This window comes from Nematolebias whitei, chromosome 3 (assembly GCF_014905685.2).
Source record: "Nematolebias whitei isolate Nwh7 chromosome 3, NemWhi1, whole genome shotgun sequence".
In the NCBI taxonomy this organism is placed as follows: domain Eukaryota; kingdom Metazoa; phylum Chordata; class Actinopteri; order Cyprinodontiformes; family Rivulidae; genus Nematolebias; species Nematolebias whitei.
Genome location: NC_056500.1, coordinates 11,220,262 through 11,237,355, shown reverse-complemented (window position 1 = coordinate 11,237,355; position 17,094 = coordinate 11,220,262). Strand labels below are relative to the sequence as shown.

Genomic DNA, 17,094 nt, shown 5'->3' with positions numbered 1-17,094 from the left:
AAAGCTGTGACAGGTGTTTATCCACTCACACGGAGTAAGGCTTTGAAAGCGTTGACTTTTAAACGTGTGAGTAAAATTACATTTCCACAACAGATTTTCTCAAAATTATTTTCTGAACTCAAATCGTTACCACTCCATACTGCCACCTTATAAGTGACCAAAAATAGAAAACACATCTGAAAACCCTCAAAGACAAACTTCAAGAGAAAATAAAAGCACTAAACGTGTAGTACATGTTGGCATAAGACCAAAATAAGTGTGGAAGAAACAAATTAAATACAGGACAAAACTATGCAATATGCAAAGGCGTCATGTTGCTTTGGGCTCAATCCCACCCACCTCCCCATTTGCCAAGATTAAGCCAGTCTTCACTGAAGACCCCTCACCTTAACATCCCCACCCACATATACCCATTCATACATATAAAATCATCACGAAACACGATTACGTCACTAAGCCTGTTAGTTTGGAAATGGATGAAGCACTGTGAGCCTCCAAAGCCCCATCTCTCCCCCTCTTCCCCCCCATCGCCCCACTCTTCAGTCAGAAAGGGGAGATGGGGCTTTGGTGCAGTCGTTCCACTCATCTGTCTCGGGGTTGTACACCTCCACTGTGTTCAGGAACTCGTTTCCATCGAAGCCGCCCACTACATAGATGGTTTCACCCAACATGGCCACGCCCGCGTTGCTGCGTGATGATATCATGCTACCCAGCATCCTCCACTCGTTGCGGGCCGGATCGTAGACCTCCACGCAGCGGAGAGCGTGGGAGCCATCAAACCCGCCAACAACCAACAGTTTGCCTACAAAAAGTGAGAAAACGCCAACAAATCAATTCTCCGTTGTATTCTATATACATTAGTCCCTCGCTACTTTGCGGTTCGTTTAACGCAGACTCGCTTGGACGTGACACAACTGGCTGATTGATGGATGAGCCGCAGGATCGGCATGAAATTTTTATATAAAATGTATTATTTTTAACTATTTAGCACCGTTGTGCAGCCCACACTGCAGGATAAACTTCCTCCTGCAGATGATCTCCGTGCAGAGAAGTGGGCGTGGCCAAGAGCGCTTGCAGAAGGCTAAGAGCAGCGGAAGCAGGGAGCTGAAATCATGACATTCTGTGCTCTTTTAGAGCATTTAGAGTTTAGAAACGTTTAGAATATTGCAAGTGTGGGAAGAGTTTAAAACGCCTTAATATATATTAATTTATATATATATATATATATACACTAAAATAAACTACTACTTATTACTTGTACTACTATTCCTACTTTGCAGTTTTTCACTTACTGCAGGGCTTCAGGGTACAGATCCCCCGCAATAAACAAGGGACTACTGTATTGTACATTTTGAGTCAATATTTATTAAAAGAACGCATGACAAAATGGTGGCGTAACCACAGTTTGGTGTCGTCACCTGCATGGACAGCAACAGCAGCTCCCCTGCGAGCCACGTTCATGGGGGCTACCAAAGTCCAGGTGTTGTTCTCAGGGTTGTAGCGCTCCACAGTGTTCAGGCAGTTCCACGATTCTGCCCCCCCGATCACATACATGAAGCCGTCCAACTCGCACACTGCTGCCTGGTGCCTCCCTGAAAACAACAAGTGCTGTGATTGCAGACCCCGAGCGGTTTCTACTGCTCGTCACATCCTTAGAAATGATCCTGAACTTTTTCAAGTTTGAGTGCAAACATACTGATGTTGAGCGAGGCACACTTGGACCAGGTTTTAGCCACAGGGTCGAAAGTGTCACAGTTCTTCAGGCCCTTCTGCCCACAGGGGTCTGACCCTCCCACAACATAAAGTTTGTTGTTCAAGGCGCAGACGCCTTGAGGAAAAAACAGAGCAGCAATAAGTTTAACCAGAAGGATAAAATAAAAACAGTCATTTACATTTTAAATTCAGACTTAATCCATGCACAGCAGACTGACCTGCATTGCAGCGGTTTGTCCTCAGTTCTGACACCTGAACCCACTCATCAGCATGTGGATCGTACATCTCCCCACAGCTCAGCTCATCAGAATGTCCGTTGGAGCCTCCAATCACGCACAGCTGACCCTGAGAGGTGAATGAGCAATTACTAAAATCATTTTAAAGTCTTGCACAAGTAAAATATGTCTGAACAGGTGAGGTTCCAGTGCACTCAGAGCCAATATGCAATACGACAGTTTATTACAAAGCAGATGCATGTGAGATAAGGATGAACAGTACCATTAACACGGCCATCTGGAATCGAGCCCTTGGAGTCCGCATGGGCGCGATGAAAGTCCAGCAGTCCTCTTGGGGATCGTAACACTCCACAGTCCTTAGACACTCCTCTCTGTTGTAACCTCCTACATATTCAGAAAAAGGCTCGTGCTCAGATTTTGACCTTTTTTTAAAAAAATATAATCTTCCACATAATGCCACAATTTAAGTGTCAAAAACTAGTTGGCTTCTCTCAAGTTATTCTATAATAAACTCGTTTTGTTTTTAAAATTATTAACAAAAAGGCATGTCGTTTCCATTGAACTGCACTTTTTTTTTTTTTGAACCGTGTTCAGGGCTAACCTGCTGCAATGAGTCGTCCGTTCAGAGCCGCGGTGCCCAGGCCGGAGCGAGCGTAATGCATGGGTGACAGCGGGTGCTCTTCAACCTCCTCGGGCTGGGCCTCGAAGCTCAGACTCTTCACCAGGCAGGGCGTGGCAGTCGGAGAGGTCTGTGGGCTGTTGCGACCATGTATGAAGATCACACACAGCACTCCGTCCAGCACAGCCAGACACAAATAGTTGTTGTTGTCTACGAACCAAGAAGTATTATTAATCACGGCCCTAAAATTACACAGAAATCACGTCTCTTCAGTTGATAGCCACTTACTTGCGGTCTTCTCAGAGGCGATGTACTTCCATTCTCTCCTGGCGCTTGGTTTTTGGACATTTGCTGCTTGGTTGGAGGGTGAGAGGCTTCCCGAAGAGCTGCAGCTTAGCTGTCTCTGGGCGCTCTCACGGACAGGTTTCTTCTGCAAGAGCACAATGCAGCGTACAGAAGCCGAGCTTGCACCACGGGCCCTCTGACGGCCAATCATAGCCCATTATATCTTACATCTATACTTTGCTCGTCTGACTAGTCTGATCTTTACACGCCAAGTACTGAACTCACACATCCCATTACACCGATATGTTTAGTGCACGGCTCAAAAACAAATATCCCGCATTATCCAAGCTGCACTGGTCAGGGATCATAGCTCGTACTAGGACAATTTACCGACACTAATTATTATATGGCTGAATTATTACTAATGAGCCACGTTTAACCCAGATGCAAACAGTTCAGTTGTTATTACAAGGCCAGGCAAAATGTATCGCTGCCAATCAATCAATCAGAAATCGAAGCTTCAGAATTATAGTGAAGCCAGGTTCAAGCTCGAGTACCTGCACAAACTGCAGGTGGTCCTCCTCGCCACCAAACACATCATTATGCCCCTCAATCACCAGCCCTCCATCCACCAGCTTATGGTCAGGAGAGTAGTAGAGAGTTTGCACCTGAAAGACAAACAGGAACAACACACCCATGTGGCTGGCTGTCTCCATGGCAACACACTGAGAACCCCCAGCAAAAAGGGAGGAAGGGGGGGGGGGGGATGGGCAGCAGATTTGCAAAGAGGAATAGGGAATAGACAAACATCTGGATCTTCTTCTGGATGAAAATCCTCTCTGAAGACGCAGACTGCTGCTGTAGAGGGGGTTAAGTGTTTGAGCTCAAGAAAGGAGCTGCTGAGTGTGTGTCAGGAGGTCTCCTCAAGTCACGGCTACAAAAAGGGAATTTGGGGAAAACTGAGAGGCTGCATGTAAAATATCTTGAACAAAAAGGGGAAGTGTGTGACCCTCTCGCCAACCCTGCGGCTTGGAAACTGGTCCTTAAGCTGGAAAGGTTGGTCACTGTGATGGCAGCCACAAAAAACAAAATCCAGAAGGAAAAAAAAAAAAAACAGTTATACCGTAAAACTAATGCTTAAACAATGTCAACAAGCAAAATCAAACTGTGTATTCTGTTTAGGCAGAAAATAAATAATACAACAAACATAAGCTGAAGTCACACAGCTGCTCAAAAAAAAAAAAAAAAGTAAAAGAAAATTGACAGGTATAAAAAGAATTTCATTTATAATTTAGTACACAAAAATTAATTCCGTCTATGACCAATATGGGTGGTTTGAGAATGTGCTAATGAACACAGACCTGCATGAAAATAACCATGTGGAGTAAATGGGGACATTCAGTTCGATGCTGGTAAAATGCTTGTGAGTAATGTGTTCTAGTAAACTGAGGAATGGGATTTATCTGCATGTGTGGAAGAGACAGATGGGGGCACAATGCTGCTTGGCTGCAAAAAGGAGCTGCTGAGAGGCAGTAGTAGTACTCCTCTCCTCCCTCTTTTCTCTGACTCATTTACCCTGGTGGCTCAGTCGTGGCTCCTCAGTCTGGTCTCCTGCTGCTGATAATAAACCTACAGGAAAAATCAACGGGGAGGAGTGCCTGTTAGTGCTGGAGCAACAAACTTGCACCTGTTCAGATAATAAAAAGGGGCAGTGAGAAAGCAAAAAAAAAAAAAAAAAAAAAGGTAAATAAAAAATACAAGGACCAGACCTTTGGGAACCTTTTGAGTTTGTGTTTCAGATGAGACAAGCCCTGTAATATTAACGCGGGTTTGTATGTAAACCCAGCACATACTCAGAAACAAACCCAAAAGAAAAACAAGAGCAATGAGCAGCTCTTTTGGCTCACCTCTAATTTGAAGTATGGATCAGGGATACAGAGTTTCTTACTGCAAAAACCTCAAATCAGAGGAAAACAAAAGAACAATCCTGACAAAGCAGCATGACATTGGCATGCCAGTTCTACTGCAATCCTTTAAGGACATCTTGATGTCACAAACAGGATGAGTTGGAAGAGGAAGGGCAAAGTAAGACCAAAGAATCAGTCTGTTAGAGACTCCCGTGTTTTGATACTGACCTCTTCCATCAGTCGCTCCAGTTGGTCTCCATTCTCCCAAAGGCTACGCTGCACCCAGTTTAGCACCTTCGAGTAGAGTTTGCCATTGCTGGGTAAGGTCAAGTGGTCTTCAAGCATCACCTCCAACTGTATACATAAAATAATGTTACTGCAAATACTAGAATGAGGAGATCGCTGAAACTACTAAAAAGTGATGACATATGTTGATGCATCTCAGGTTTGAGGGGAAAACAATGACAATACATCTGAACCAAAAAAAAAGTCCCTAAATGTTGTATTAAAACTGATAAAGAAACAAGCATGAAACATGAAAGGAATAAAAGTACAATTAGACACATGTGCAAATTTATGATTCATTTTCTTCAACAAAAACAGGGACACTTCTAAAAGACAGATGTGCAAGCCGTTACCTTTAATCTGGGAAGTTTAAGGAAGTCTTCCTGTTCAGACACATCCAGCAAATGGTCCTGGATGTAAGAGTCCACCTTTGCCAAAAGTCTGGAGTCTCCCATGGAGCTGGCAAAGTTTCGGAAAGAGATGGCATTCTGGAAATCCATTTTAGACAGCAGGTAGTCGCCACAAATCTGAGGAGTTGAAGACATTAAAGCAAAGTCATTACTGAGGCACTTGTTATTCCATTAGATATTGGAAAAATGATTAATAAAAACAAACCTGCTTGACTCGCTCCATCTTGAACCGTTTGGCCGCAGAGTATACGTCCTTCACTAGCTCCCTTTCAGCTTTCAGCCTGCGTTACAAAACAGAGGTTTTCTGATATTTTAAAGAGCTCGGTTCAAATCCAGAGGCAGAAATTAAAAAGACCAAAACAGACACTAACTGGGCAGTGTAGGCGTAGTTGAGCAAGATCTCAATAGCATCTGGGTTCAGGTCCTCAAAAGTGATATGTGAGATTCCAGGAGTCTCAATATCACTGTTAAAGATCTCAAACAAGTAGGGACTGCAGCAAGCCAGAACGGCACGATGAGCCATCAGCTCGTGACCACATACCTGAACAAAGGAAGCACAAGTCAGAAAGAGTTAGTTTGGCAACATGAACAGACAAATATATACTTTGGTTATTAGTAATAAACCAAAGCTTCTAAAATAATTGTGCAAGACCTGAATTAAGTCAATAAATCCACTTTACACTCTAAAAAACATGGATGAGCGTAGTTTGCATAATCAGCCATACCTGCAGTCTAACATCGCAGAACTGACCACTCTTTCTCAGAGCATTCATTTTGACCACAGTGGAGTCCAGGAAACTCTCATCCTCAAAGATCAAATAACCGTTTGGAGTCATGTTGGTTGATTCTTTTTAAATTTCTGAAAATATATATAAAATAAAACAATCCCACGTGAAGTAGCAAGCACCATAAATGTCTTCTAGACTGTGTACAACACACTTCCAAGCTGCACAGCACTGGTCACCAATCGATAAAAGCCATCTGTTACAGAGGATTAAAATAGGGGTCTGGTAATGTGCAGCGAGTGTCATAAGTCCAATGCATTAGTCATAGGCTTACCGAATAGAGAAAAATCCAAATCCGGGAAAGCACCACTGCTAAAAGTAGAACAGGAACCAAATGTAGGAAGTAGGCAAGGCAGACCAAGATCGCAGTCGAACTAAGTCTTCTTCACCCACGGACAGGAAACTTGGTAGGAGATGCCAGCTGACCACAGGCGTGCGTAGATGGGAGAGTGGGAGCAGCCGTACGGACAAACTATCAGGCTTAAAGCGACTGTAATCAAGTCCTCGGGATCCCGTTGGCTATAGAGTAGTACTTATTCTGTGTTGGTCATATATTATAAGCTAGAAAAGAGGGAAAACAAGAGGAAAAACAGGGAGTTAAGGTTTGCTTTTTTTGACATTTGAAATTTGACCCTGTCTGCTCTTGGCAAGAAAGCAGTGTAGGCATGAGTCAGTTCCACATGAGGCAACCTTAGACACGGGATGCCAGATAAAACCACTATCCCATCTCTTTTTCCACACAGAATTCCTTGAAAATGCATTTTTCCCCCAAAACGCAGGAGAGCTGTTGTCATTGCATACAAAATTCTAAATAACGCGATATAATATAATCCTCAAAACATGGACAGAAAGCTTGATTCAAACATTTTAACTAAATCTGCTGTCAAATCACAAAAACCCTGCATTTATTCACTAGTCCTACCTTAAAACATTTTAAATGTAGCTTTTCAAGTCTCCATGCTTTATGCTACATCCCAGCAGGCATGGGGAAACGTTTAATTCGTCAGCTCTGCCTCTCTGAAGTGAGTTCAAGACAGATATGAGCCCTTTTATTAGAACTCTGGCTCACAAGGAAAACAACTTGTGACAGGGCAGCGCACACCCTCAGGTGGTGGGCTGGTTTTATTAGGAATGCAGGAACATGGCTGTAAAAAATTTGAAGTTGTAATTTTCTTAAATGCTGGGGTCAAATGACTAACGAGAAATCAGGTTTAAAACTGAGGACTTGCAGGTCATTTTGATTTAAAGGACATAGGAGGGTTGAATGTTGCTTTAGCTGCTGTCAGTTCCACATTCCTTACACCAGCATGCGATTCAACATGAAAAGTCATTTGTAAAATCTAATTTCTGTGCAGAATCAACAGCACTGTAACAAAAAAAAATGCTCTTTGACCTTGAAGGCGTTCATCTACATCCTTTTCAGGTTAGATTGGATTTGTAAGCCATGTTCTTTAAACTGCGCACGATCGCGTTGTCTAGTTTCGAGAGGGGGCGTATTATTGGAAAGCTAATAAAAAGCTAATATTTCACCCTGACATTTATGCAACAAGAAGAAAAAAGGCTGCACGTTTGCACAAACACATTCTGAATAAAGCAATTCTGCTCTGTGACACCAACAAGCCTTCTCAGTACATAATCAATTCTTTGTGTGCAAAACATGTTAAGGGTAATTAATGGGTGTCCATGCCAGATGTTTTTCCAATGACCTACTAAACTCAAAAGCACATTATCCTCCTGATCAGATTCGTCATCACAATCGCACAAATCGGATGTTGCAATGGGATTACTTGACCTCAGACAAGACGAAACACACTGGCCGGCCATTTGTTTAAAAGGACAGAAAAAAAAAAAAAAACAAATCAGCCCACATGATGTGAATAAATGCAAATGAAGTGACGCAAGATTGAAAAATTCACCATGTCTGCACGTCAACAGAAAGGGCACTGGCCTCCTTTTGTGTCGTTGTGCAACATCTGGCCAGAGACCCCCCAAAAGCTCAAGCGCTCAACCCCTCCACATGCCTGGGTGCACCACGAGTTCACCGCCTCCTCATTTTCTCCACCTAAATCTCTGACAGGCCAACCCCACCCCCTCCACCCCAACTTTCCAGACTGTTCTTTAACGGTTTCCAGCTCAACCACTGCTGTTGTTTTTGCACCATTACCAGTGTTCCTGGCAGAACCAGCAACAGACCATTCAGGAATGACATCTGGCTGAATAAAGCTCGTGCACACTACTCTCTGTGCACAAAATGAATGTGATTGATGTTTTGGAAATTCATGGAGGTCTATGAGTCCAGATCACATCATTACTCAAAGCACAAAAAAGACTCTAAATGAATGGATGTGGATATTTTAGCAACAGTTTGAGTTAATTGATCAAAGATTAAAAAAGGAGACATAATCTGAAATGAAGAGAAATAAAGACTGTTTCTCTTCACTTCAGGTTATTTCTCTCTTCTTTTTTTACTCTTTGTTTCCATTAGTTTGCCTGAAAGGGCAGCTCTGAATGAATTTCCCCCCCACACAATTATTCCATGTGAATAAACAGACACAAAGTGCAGCTCTGACACTGAACAATCAATGCTTGTTAGACTCCCCTCCTGTGGCCAAACGAGGCATTGACGAATATTTCATCAGCTGAGTGGAAATTTACTGCCAACGCTTTAACAGTAACAAACCAGTCAGGACGACTGGAAGCAGGACAGCAAATCCCAGCGATTACTGGCGTAAACGAATCAAAATCCTGATCATGAATCAGACTTAAAACTCGCCAGATTAATGGGGAAATGACGACGTCAATTGTGGAGGAAACACCCCCCACCCCTCCCCAAAAAAAAAACAAAAAAACTGTCAAAACGATTCAATCATCTTAACCACTAAAAAAAAATCTACTGTTTATTGTTTAAAAATGTCAAAATGTATTAAAATCGTGGATTAATTAGTTATTAACAGTTAAAAGGGATATCTCCACGTGGTTGCCAGAAAGGCTCGGAACCGGATTAAGAGCACAATAGGTCAAATTTGGCAAGCACCAAACCAAGAAACGTGGTTTTAAACTCACTTTCAATTAATCGGCGTTTTACTTAAATATACATATATTAAATGAGTGTATTCAGCACAGCATGGAGCGCATTAATTGGAACATGTGCTCCTATCGTACCATCCCCCCCGCTCTACAAATGGCACCCTGGTTGCTAACGTTCAGATCCATTCGTGAAAACCAAATTAGTGTTAGCAAGGCCGTGATGTCTGGCTAAGAGCCAGAGGTCTGAGTCCGCTACAGAATCTGGGTCGCAGACAGGAGATCCCCACCCAAAGTACCCGATCCAATTAAGATGACTCGACTTCGACACATAAGTGCAGACAGTAGAAATATTTAGGAAATATTATCCAGCTTTGAACAGATGTGAGAACAAGGAGGAGACAGTTAGCTAACCACAACCTGCTCTGTAGGCGGAGGATGGAGCCACGACGGATTAACTCAGCAAACCATGTGTTGGCGTGAATTCACGGGTTTGCTTCTTTATTAACAACAAAAGATGAATATTCGCGTTACAGCCTTCATTTTTCTTTTTTTCTATCGTTTGGCGGAAATGGGCGGTTTGTGACATTTTTTTTTTTTTCGCGCGTCTTCACAGCCTTTCCAGCAGTTTCCTCTCGACCAGAGAAAGAACTTCCAATAACCGTGAATGATTTATATGACAGTTAACTCTCGACTACTGAACGATTAAATATGCATAAAACACATAATGAGCATATAAATGGTCTTACCTGAGGCTTTTGACGACAAACCATATTAGACATATTTAACGCGAAGTCAGTTTGTTGGTCCGGATGAAGGAAAAAGACGCTACGCGACTACAGGCACGGTTTGAAGAGTCTGCTGAGTGGGGTTTTAATTATTTTTTTAAAATAAAATTCACGTCCTCTCTCAGTCCAGACTAGACCAGATCTGACACGATGACTGGGGGAAGAGAAGGCGCGCTCCCGACAAAAGCAGCGTGCAACGTCATTATTGGGCGGAGCTAAAATTCATTAATGGGCGGTTCCATATATAAAAAGTACGCAATGAAGATGACAGCAGCGTGCTGTAAGGCAGAACATTGAGACATTTAATCAAATAATGCTCCTCGCTCCAATTTTTATTTGTTTATTTGTTTGTTTTTGTTTTCCTCCTCCGGGTACTCCAGTTTCCTCCAACAGGAAACCTCACTTCAATTTTAAGACATATTCTCACTTATCAGAAAATTAATTAAACATGACTCGAATATCTTTCTTAATTAATGTATCTCCACATTTGAGAATGAATAGAAAAGTTCCAGGGTTAATTCAATTCTAATATCCACATTAACATTACATGTAGTGTGAATACTTTTCTTTTAAATCAATAAATAAACAAATAAATCATGCAGCTTACTCTGTTTACAAATGTGGTACCCTCATAACTTATTGAAATTATGCTTCATTTCTTATGAAAAGTCTTATGTGCATCTGCATGCCTTTTTTTGTGCAAAATTAAAACTTGGGTGGGGGGTGGGGTGGGGTGGGTGATATTACAATTTTTTAAACATAATGTGTTCAAATATATGGACAGATTTGTTTAAAACCTTTATAAGGATGCACAAAGTTTGTTTTCTCAGTCATCCAGGTATATAACAACAAAAAAAGGTTGAATCATGTCATCTGGACTTCGTTTTTTTGTTAAAAAGAAACGTTTCGCCCCTCATCCAAGAGGCTTCGTCAGTCTGAGGCCTAGCCATCTGGTATTACCCAGAAGCCACCCTGACTCTTGTGTTACAAGCCTGCCTCAGATACCCCTGAAGTCACAAACTTTGTGTTTTTGAAACCATTAGTGAAAAGGCCAGACTTCAGGGGTATCTGAGGCAGGCTTGAAACACAAGAGTCAGGGTGGCTTCTGGGTAATACCAGATGTCTAGGCCTCAGACTAACGAAACGTTTCTTTTTAACAAAAAAACGAAGTCCAGATGACATGATTCAACCTTTTTTTGTCTTTATAAGGATGATTACTCCTTGCATTATAACTATGTTTCAAACTAAGTGTTTAATCTTAAATAGTATCACAGATTATAATAATAGTGGGCACAATGCGTATTTTGACCATGGGAATCTGTGAATGTGGTGGTGCAGTGGCACAGTTGGTAGAGCTGTTGCCTCTCAGCGAGAACAAGAACGTCGCCGGATCAAATCCCGATCAGGGGTTCTCTCCGTGCATGCGTGGGTTTTCTCCGGGTACTCCCGTTTCCTCCCACAGACCAAAAACATGCATGACTGATAACTCTTAATTGTCCCAATGTGTGAGTGAGAGTGTGAATGGTTGTTTGTCTCATTTGTCTCTATGCGTCTCTGTGATGGACTGGAGACCTGTCCAGCGTGTCCCCCGCCTCTCCAACAGTGACTGCTGGATATGGGCACCAGTGACCCCTGTGACCTGAAAAGGAAGAAGCGGGTAAACGATAATGGATGGATGGATGGTATTGCACCACACAAATGTTTACAGTATAGCCAATAAATTGCCAAAATAAAAAAAAAAGTTTGGGGAGGACAAAAACAAGCCAGAGAGATAATTTAGACATAAAACTACCACATATTAGCAGTAAATAAATGTTGTTTTCCTGAAATAATTACAGTAACTATGAAGAAAAGCAATGTTAATAAATAATAAACTAAGAAATTGCAACAAGATTAAAAAAAAAATTACACATAAATAAAACATAGTTTCAAATTTCTGCAAAATTAGTCCAAAAATTAAAGACGAGGCGAAGCAAGTGCACTTCTGGGACACAAAACCTCTTAAAATTGCTGTGAAGAGAAAATTCTGAAACATGTTGTGGTGACCAACAACTGGTCTGTTCCAAGTTTCTACTGAGCTACTGTTGGTTACATCCGCCTGGAAAAACCCGATGGAAACCACAACACAACAAACTTCAGGCTTCAAAACAGTAATTCATAAATCAGTGATGGAAATGTTTGTGTTCAAATGTAGTCGGGGGAATGCCAAGCTTTTTAGATCTTGAAAAGAGGGATGGACTGAGCTATCAAAGTAAAGGTGAAATTAGAATATATTTCAAGTTTCTCATGAGATAAACCCCAGTAAGATTTGTTGAGTTTACGAGTTTACTTTTATTGCACTAAAACTTTGTGTCCTCGAATCTAAGCATGCATTGCTTATCAGTTTATTTGCTTCATTTGTATATATTCATTTTTTATTATGTTATGCTCAACATCTTTTTAATAGAACTTGTTTTTGTTTTTTGACAACTTCCTCTAGTTTTTGTTAAATATATGTTTATCATGACAGCAAACTGGAGCAAGCACCACTGCAAAAGTCGATTGCTGTCCGTTAACAGGAAACATCCGGGCTAAACCTTGTCTGCTCTGCACCGACGTCACTGGACTCATTCATGCGCCTTGTCTGAATAGAGCTTAGTACAACTGCAGTACGTCAGTAATTAGATTACACTGCTCTAATACTGACGTGTTGCACAGACTTTGCATGCACATCGTGAATGTGCGTGCTGATATCTCTATCTGCTTGGCCATACGAGAACTTCTTGTTTGAAAACCACAACTCAGAGGTCCAGTTTTTCTAACAGCACAAACCTCTTCATAACAGCTCTTGTATGGTATATTACAGCACAGCGCGCTTTCATTCACAAAATGATGACGTTTCTGACGACATGAAAGCAATTTTTGCTCTCTCATGGTAAAAACACAACAAATTACTGGCTGCCAAGGATGGACAGAAATATGCATCATATTTCACTTTAAGACTTTAAGAGGAAGCACCTCCATACACAAACAGCTCAGGAAACCAATTACTACAAAGGTCACATTACAAAGGATGTTTTCATCATAACAGCTTAAGCTGATTTATTCCATTCTATCATGGAGGCTTCTCGGATTATGTTCCAATGCTCATTCGTTTTAAAAGCTAAAGCAGCAACCACTTGAAATTATAAACTACAATTCTTCGGTTCCTCTCAAGACATGGCTCTGAGCTCAGAAAGGTTTGTCTTCATAAAAGCCCTTTTCTAGCAGCGTTCCTCTCACAGTTTGTAACAGTGAATGAAAAACCCTTGGCAAGCATTCAGGCTCTTGACACGGTGTCTGGAGACGCAGACACAATCCTTGCAATTAACGTGGATGAAGAACAACCAGCCATTTCAGCTGACCGTCCCACTGTCTGCTGATTTAACTCAGGCAATTAAAGAAACTACAGGAACGACAATAATATTAGCAGCGATAGTCATGTTGTTATGCAGCTTAAAAATAATATTTTATGAACTTTGTCTCTTTTTCTTTCTGTGGGGAGGAGTGAATTAATATCTTATTAGAAATCTATTCTGATGAGCATGAACAAGCTAAGAAAATCAGACAAGCTAAAGCACAAACATAACAAGAAGTGCATGTTTATGTTTCCTTGAAGAATTCTGAAGCGTTCGTTTAATTACAGGTTTTTCATCATAAACTCATAATTCAAAGCGCATGGCAAACGGCATACCATATTTGTTTAGACAAGTACTACTGTGATTATTAAAGTTTTGAAATACACCAGCACAAGCTGCAACATTTTGATGACACGCCTTTCTCAGAAACACAAACAATAGAAATAACCGAGACAGATGCATGGCTTCCTGATGTTTGTATCACACCACATATTAAGCATCAATTGTATACTTACTGCCTGTTTTCATGATCTCCACATATTTTTGTAATTAAATATGACACAGATACTAATGGAAAATGGTGTTTTAAGCTGCAGTCATGCTGTAAGTGTGTGTTGCCTCTATTTTGTGTTTTACTGAAAAATTTTGAAGGCTCTGGCGCCCCTTCCTTTTATAAAAACTTGCTTAGTGAAGCTGCATAAATACTTTCTGACAAGGACACTATAAATATTTTAAGTATCTGGGGCCTGCAGGAACAGCAACTTGCCTTTTAAAATAGACACAAGATGTAGGTGAAAGAATTTCCTGTTGTAGCACAATTCATCAAATGAGTTTAGGTGAGTCTAAAAACGCATTTCTTTTTGCTCCTTCTTTTGCTTACTTCATAATTTGTTAGACTATCTTCTAACATCGTAACAAATGTGTGGTGGTGAGGTGTTTCCCTGATTCTCTCCCATCAGAAATTAAAAGTGCTATGTCAGACATTTCTCATGCAGTTGTGATAAACTACGAAACTCATTATCTTAAACTTCTCTGACAGATGAGAAAAATGGCACCTCAAAGATAAGTTTGTCTGTGAAATCTTAGACGCCATACTTTCTATGTGTTTATTTAAATTATTTCTAAAATATCCAGTGTGTGATTTTGTTACCACAGAAATTATTCATGTGTCCAGTTTTTTTTTTCAGTCTTTCCTATAAAGAAGTATAAAAACATACAGAACTAGAGCTGTCAACGTTAACGCGTTAACGCTTGTGATTAATCTAAAAAGATGAACTCGTTAATATTACATAATGCAGATTAATCCATTACTATGCATGTTTTGATCACATAGATGGCAATAAGACATTTGAGTTAACATTTATAAATTAATGTTTGAAACAAAATGACTTCTGTAAATCTTGCTGAGTATGAAAACCTGGAAAACTGTTTGGTTTGAGACAATAAAACGTTTTCTTCAACATTTTATGAAAACCTGCATATTTACATTTCAAGCTTACAAAATTAAGCATAGTGATTAATCATGATTAATCACAGTCCCAGAGTGTGATTAATCTGATTTTTTTAAATCGGTTGACAGCCCTATACAGAACTTAAATTGGAATAGATTTATTTGTGCATTTTGTGCCTCCTGTTAAAAGAAAACCTAAGCATGATGGGTTGAATAAAGTTAGAATTCTGATATTGAACTTGTTTTAATTAATTTCAATATTAATCAAGAAGATCTACCTCTTTGTTGGAATTGAGAAATTCCAAATCTGATGATAATTAACTGGGAAAAATAAATAAATATGAGAGCAAATAAATCTCTTCTATACAGGTTTTTTATTTTTTTTTACCTGATTTCTCCTTCAGGACCTCAGGGGAGCCTTTCTCTGGCTGCAGTCACTGTTTGAGAGGCAAAAGACACCCTGGACATGTCACAAGTTTTATATAATTATAACTTATCAACACATTGTCAGGTGTTATTGAACAAAACTGCTGTACGTGCTTTTTTAAATAGAGCTAAAAAAAATTAAGCCAATACAATCATTTGCATGTTTTTTCATTCAATCTTTATTTAGACAGGTAAATCCCATTGAGCCTCGAGGACTCATTTACAAGAGAGACCTTGAGATGTTACTGGTATGTGCATGCAGAAACAATGACAGCAACACAAAATGTGTCTTTTTGTACATTTTTTTAAGCAATGATGTCCTTTTTGACTGTCATCATTACCCCTTCACTTTTTACATGGATTCAGTTGTGCAGTATTGTGAGCTGAAGGTATCCAGTTGCAGCCTCAAGTGTTTGTCCTGTCTCTGGTGTTTTCCACGCTCTGCCCCCACTTTTCACAGAAACGTCTCATTGGTTTCTTCTTAGTACCACATCCTGGGATTGCCTTCACTGTTTTAAGAGTGTGATATATCATTTGGAGCTGTTCAAACAAGCATCTAAGCCTAAGATCTTTGCCAATTGACTTTAAGTTCTCGGAATGACTGTCTTCTGTAGCATTTATGGGGCCTTTAGGCAACCTTGTGAGGAAATCATTTCAGTCCATCATTTAAACCAATAAAATCACATGTTGTGCTCTTGTTTTGAATGCTCTTTTGATTCATTTTATTGTTGCGCCTCATAAACTATTTTTAACCGAGTTAGTGCTGTCAAGCAAAACTGGTTTGTTTTACATTTAACTTTTGAAAAAAATCATATATTGTGTGCATAAACTCTCAGACCTTGACTTGAACTGCACCATAAGCTAATGTGGCTACAACTGGCTGGTTATTATCCAAAAGGCTTCGCAACTATCCGTAACAAAGTGGAACTAAAACCTCATCTGTGCGTTTCACCATAAACTACCTCTGTACTAAATGCATCTAATGGATTTGATTTATAGGTTCCAGCTAACACTTTCAGTATGACACAGATATCTATGCAGACATTTTCAGGCTTACTGTCATAAAACACTTGTCCTGAGCACATCACTGCACATAATTTCTAATAAATCTCCAGAGAAGTAATAAAACAGTCACAAGTGTCTAACGGCACGTCTCAGCGAACAAGCTGAATGCCCTTCCGTCGTACCAGGGAGTGTCAGTTTTCAAGCACTCCACCCATTTTAGTTTGTTTTACAAAGAGGTTCAAGGTATACAGAAAACACCCCCACCCCCCACACATTATCTTGACAAGGACTTTGCAGTGACTTCCATTGATTTTGCATTCATTTCTATAGCCTAACCCTGACTCTTACCCTAAACCTAACCCAGTTTATACCCAACCTTAAACCAACCTAAACTCACTTCACATAGTACTTAACCTAACCCCTAGCCCCACAACGGTATTTGAACTTATGAGGGCTTCAGTCCCCTTTAGTAGCAGTGGGTACTCACAAGTTAGTGTGCATTGGAAAAATGGTCCTAACAAGGTAACAAAAACACACACACACAGTTTGCATGGACTCACTGAAACATAAATGCAACAAAACAAGATTTAAAGCTGAGCCATACAGTGAACTTCTATCTTAACTAAGAGGCACACTGTTCTCCCATGCAAGACTTACTTCCCTGTAAATACACTGGATGTTCTATTCAACAATGACCTGTTTCTGACAGATTCTAATTATCTCTCTGGAGCAGTGTAATTTTTCTTCTTTGCTTCACCTCACATTTTAATTGTAAACATTTTAT

At 40.4% G+C, this 17,094-nt stretch overlaps 1 protein-coding gene across 1 annotated transcript; it reads right to left on the bottom strand.

The window, feature by feature from the left end:
• Nucleotides 1-348: 348 nt before the first annotated feature.
• On the bottom strand, nucleotides 349-10,282 carry ivns1abpa (influenza virus NS1A binding protein a). The gene is made up of 15 exons (XM_037697997.1): nucleotides 10,014-10,282; nucleotides 6,515-6,801; nucleotides 6,181-6,314; nucleotides 5,827-5,996; nucleotides 5,661-5,736; nucleotides 5,399-5,572; nucleotides 4,989-5,114; nucleotides 3,411-3,521; nucleotides 2,857-2,998; nucleotides 2,551-2,778; nucleotides 2,212-2,333; nucleotides 1,932-2,058; nucleotides 1,697-1,828; nucleotides 1,419-1,592; nucleotides 349-802 (listed from the first exon to the last, which is right to left on the bottom strand). The coding sequence occupies exons 3-15, from the start codon at nucleotides 6,289-6,291 to the stop codon at nucleotides 540-542; spliced, it is 1,956 nt and encodes a 651-aa protein (XP_037553925.1). The 5' UTR covers nucleotides 6,292-6,314; nucleotides 6,515-6,801; nucleotides 10,014-10,282; the 3' UTR covers nucleotides 349-539.
• Nucleotides 10,283-17,094: the final 6,812 nt, after the last annotated feature.

Excerpts from the sequence above, each read along its gene's own strand:
- ivns1abpa (XM_037697997.1), bottom strand. The coding sequence starts at position 6,291 with ATGACTCCAAACGGTTATTTGATCTTTGAGGATGAGAGTTTCCTGGAC. Across the intron at positions 2,999-3,410 it reads ACCACCTGCAGTTTGTGCAG|AAGAAACCTGTCCGTGAGAG; the intron begins GTACTCGAGCTT and ends GTGCTCTTGCAG. Across the intron at positions 2,334-2,550 it reads CGGACGACTCATTGCAGCAG|GAGGTTACAACAGAGAGGAG; the intron begins GTTAGCCCTGAA and ends CTGAATATGTAG.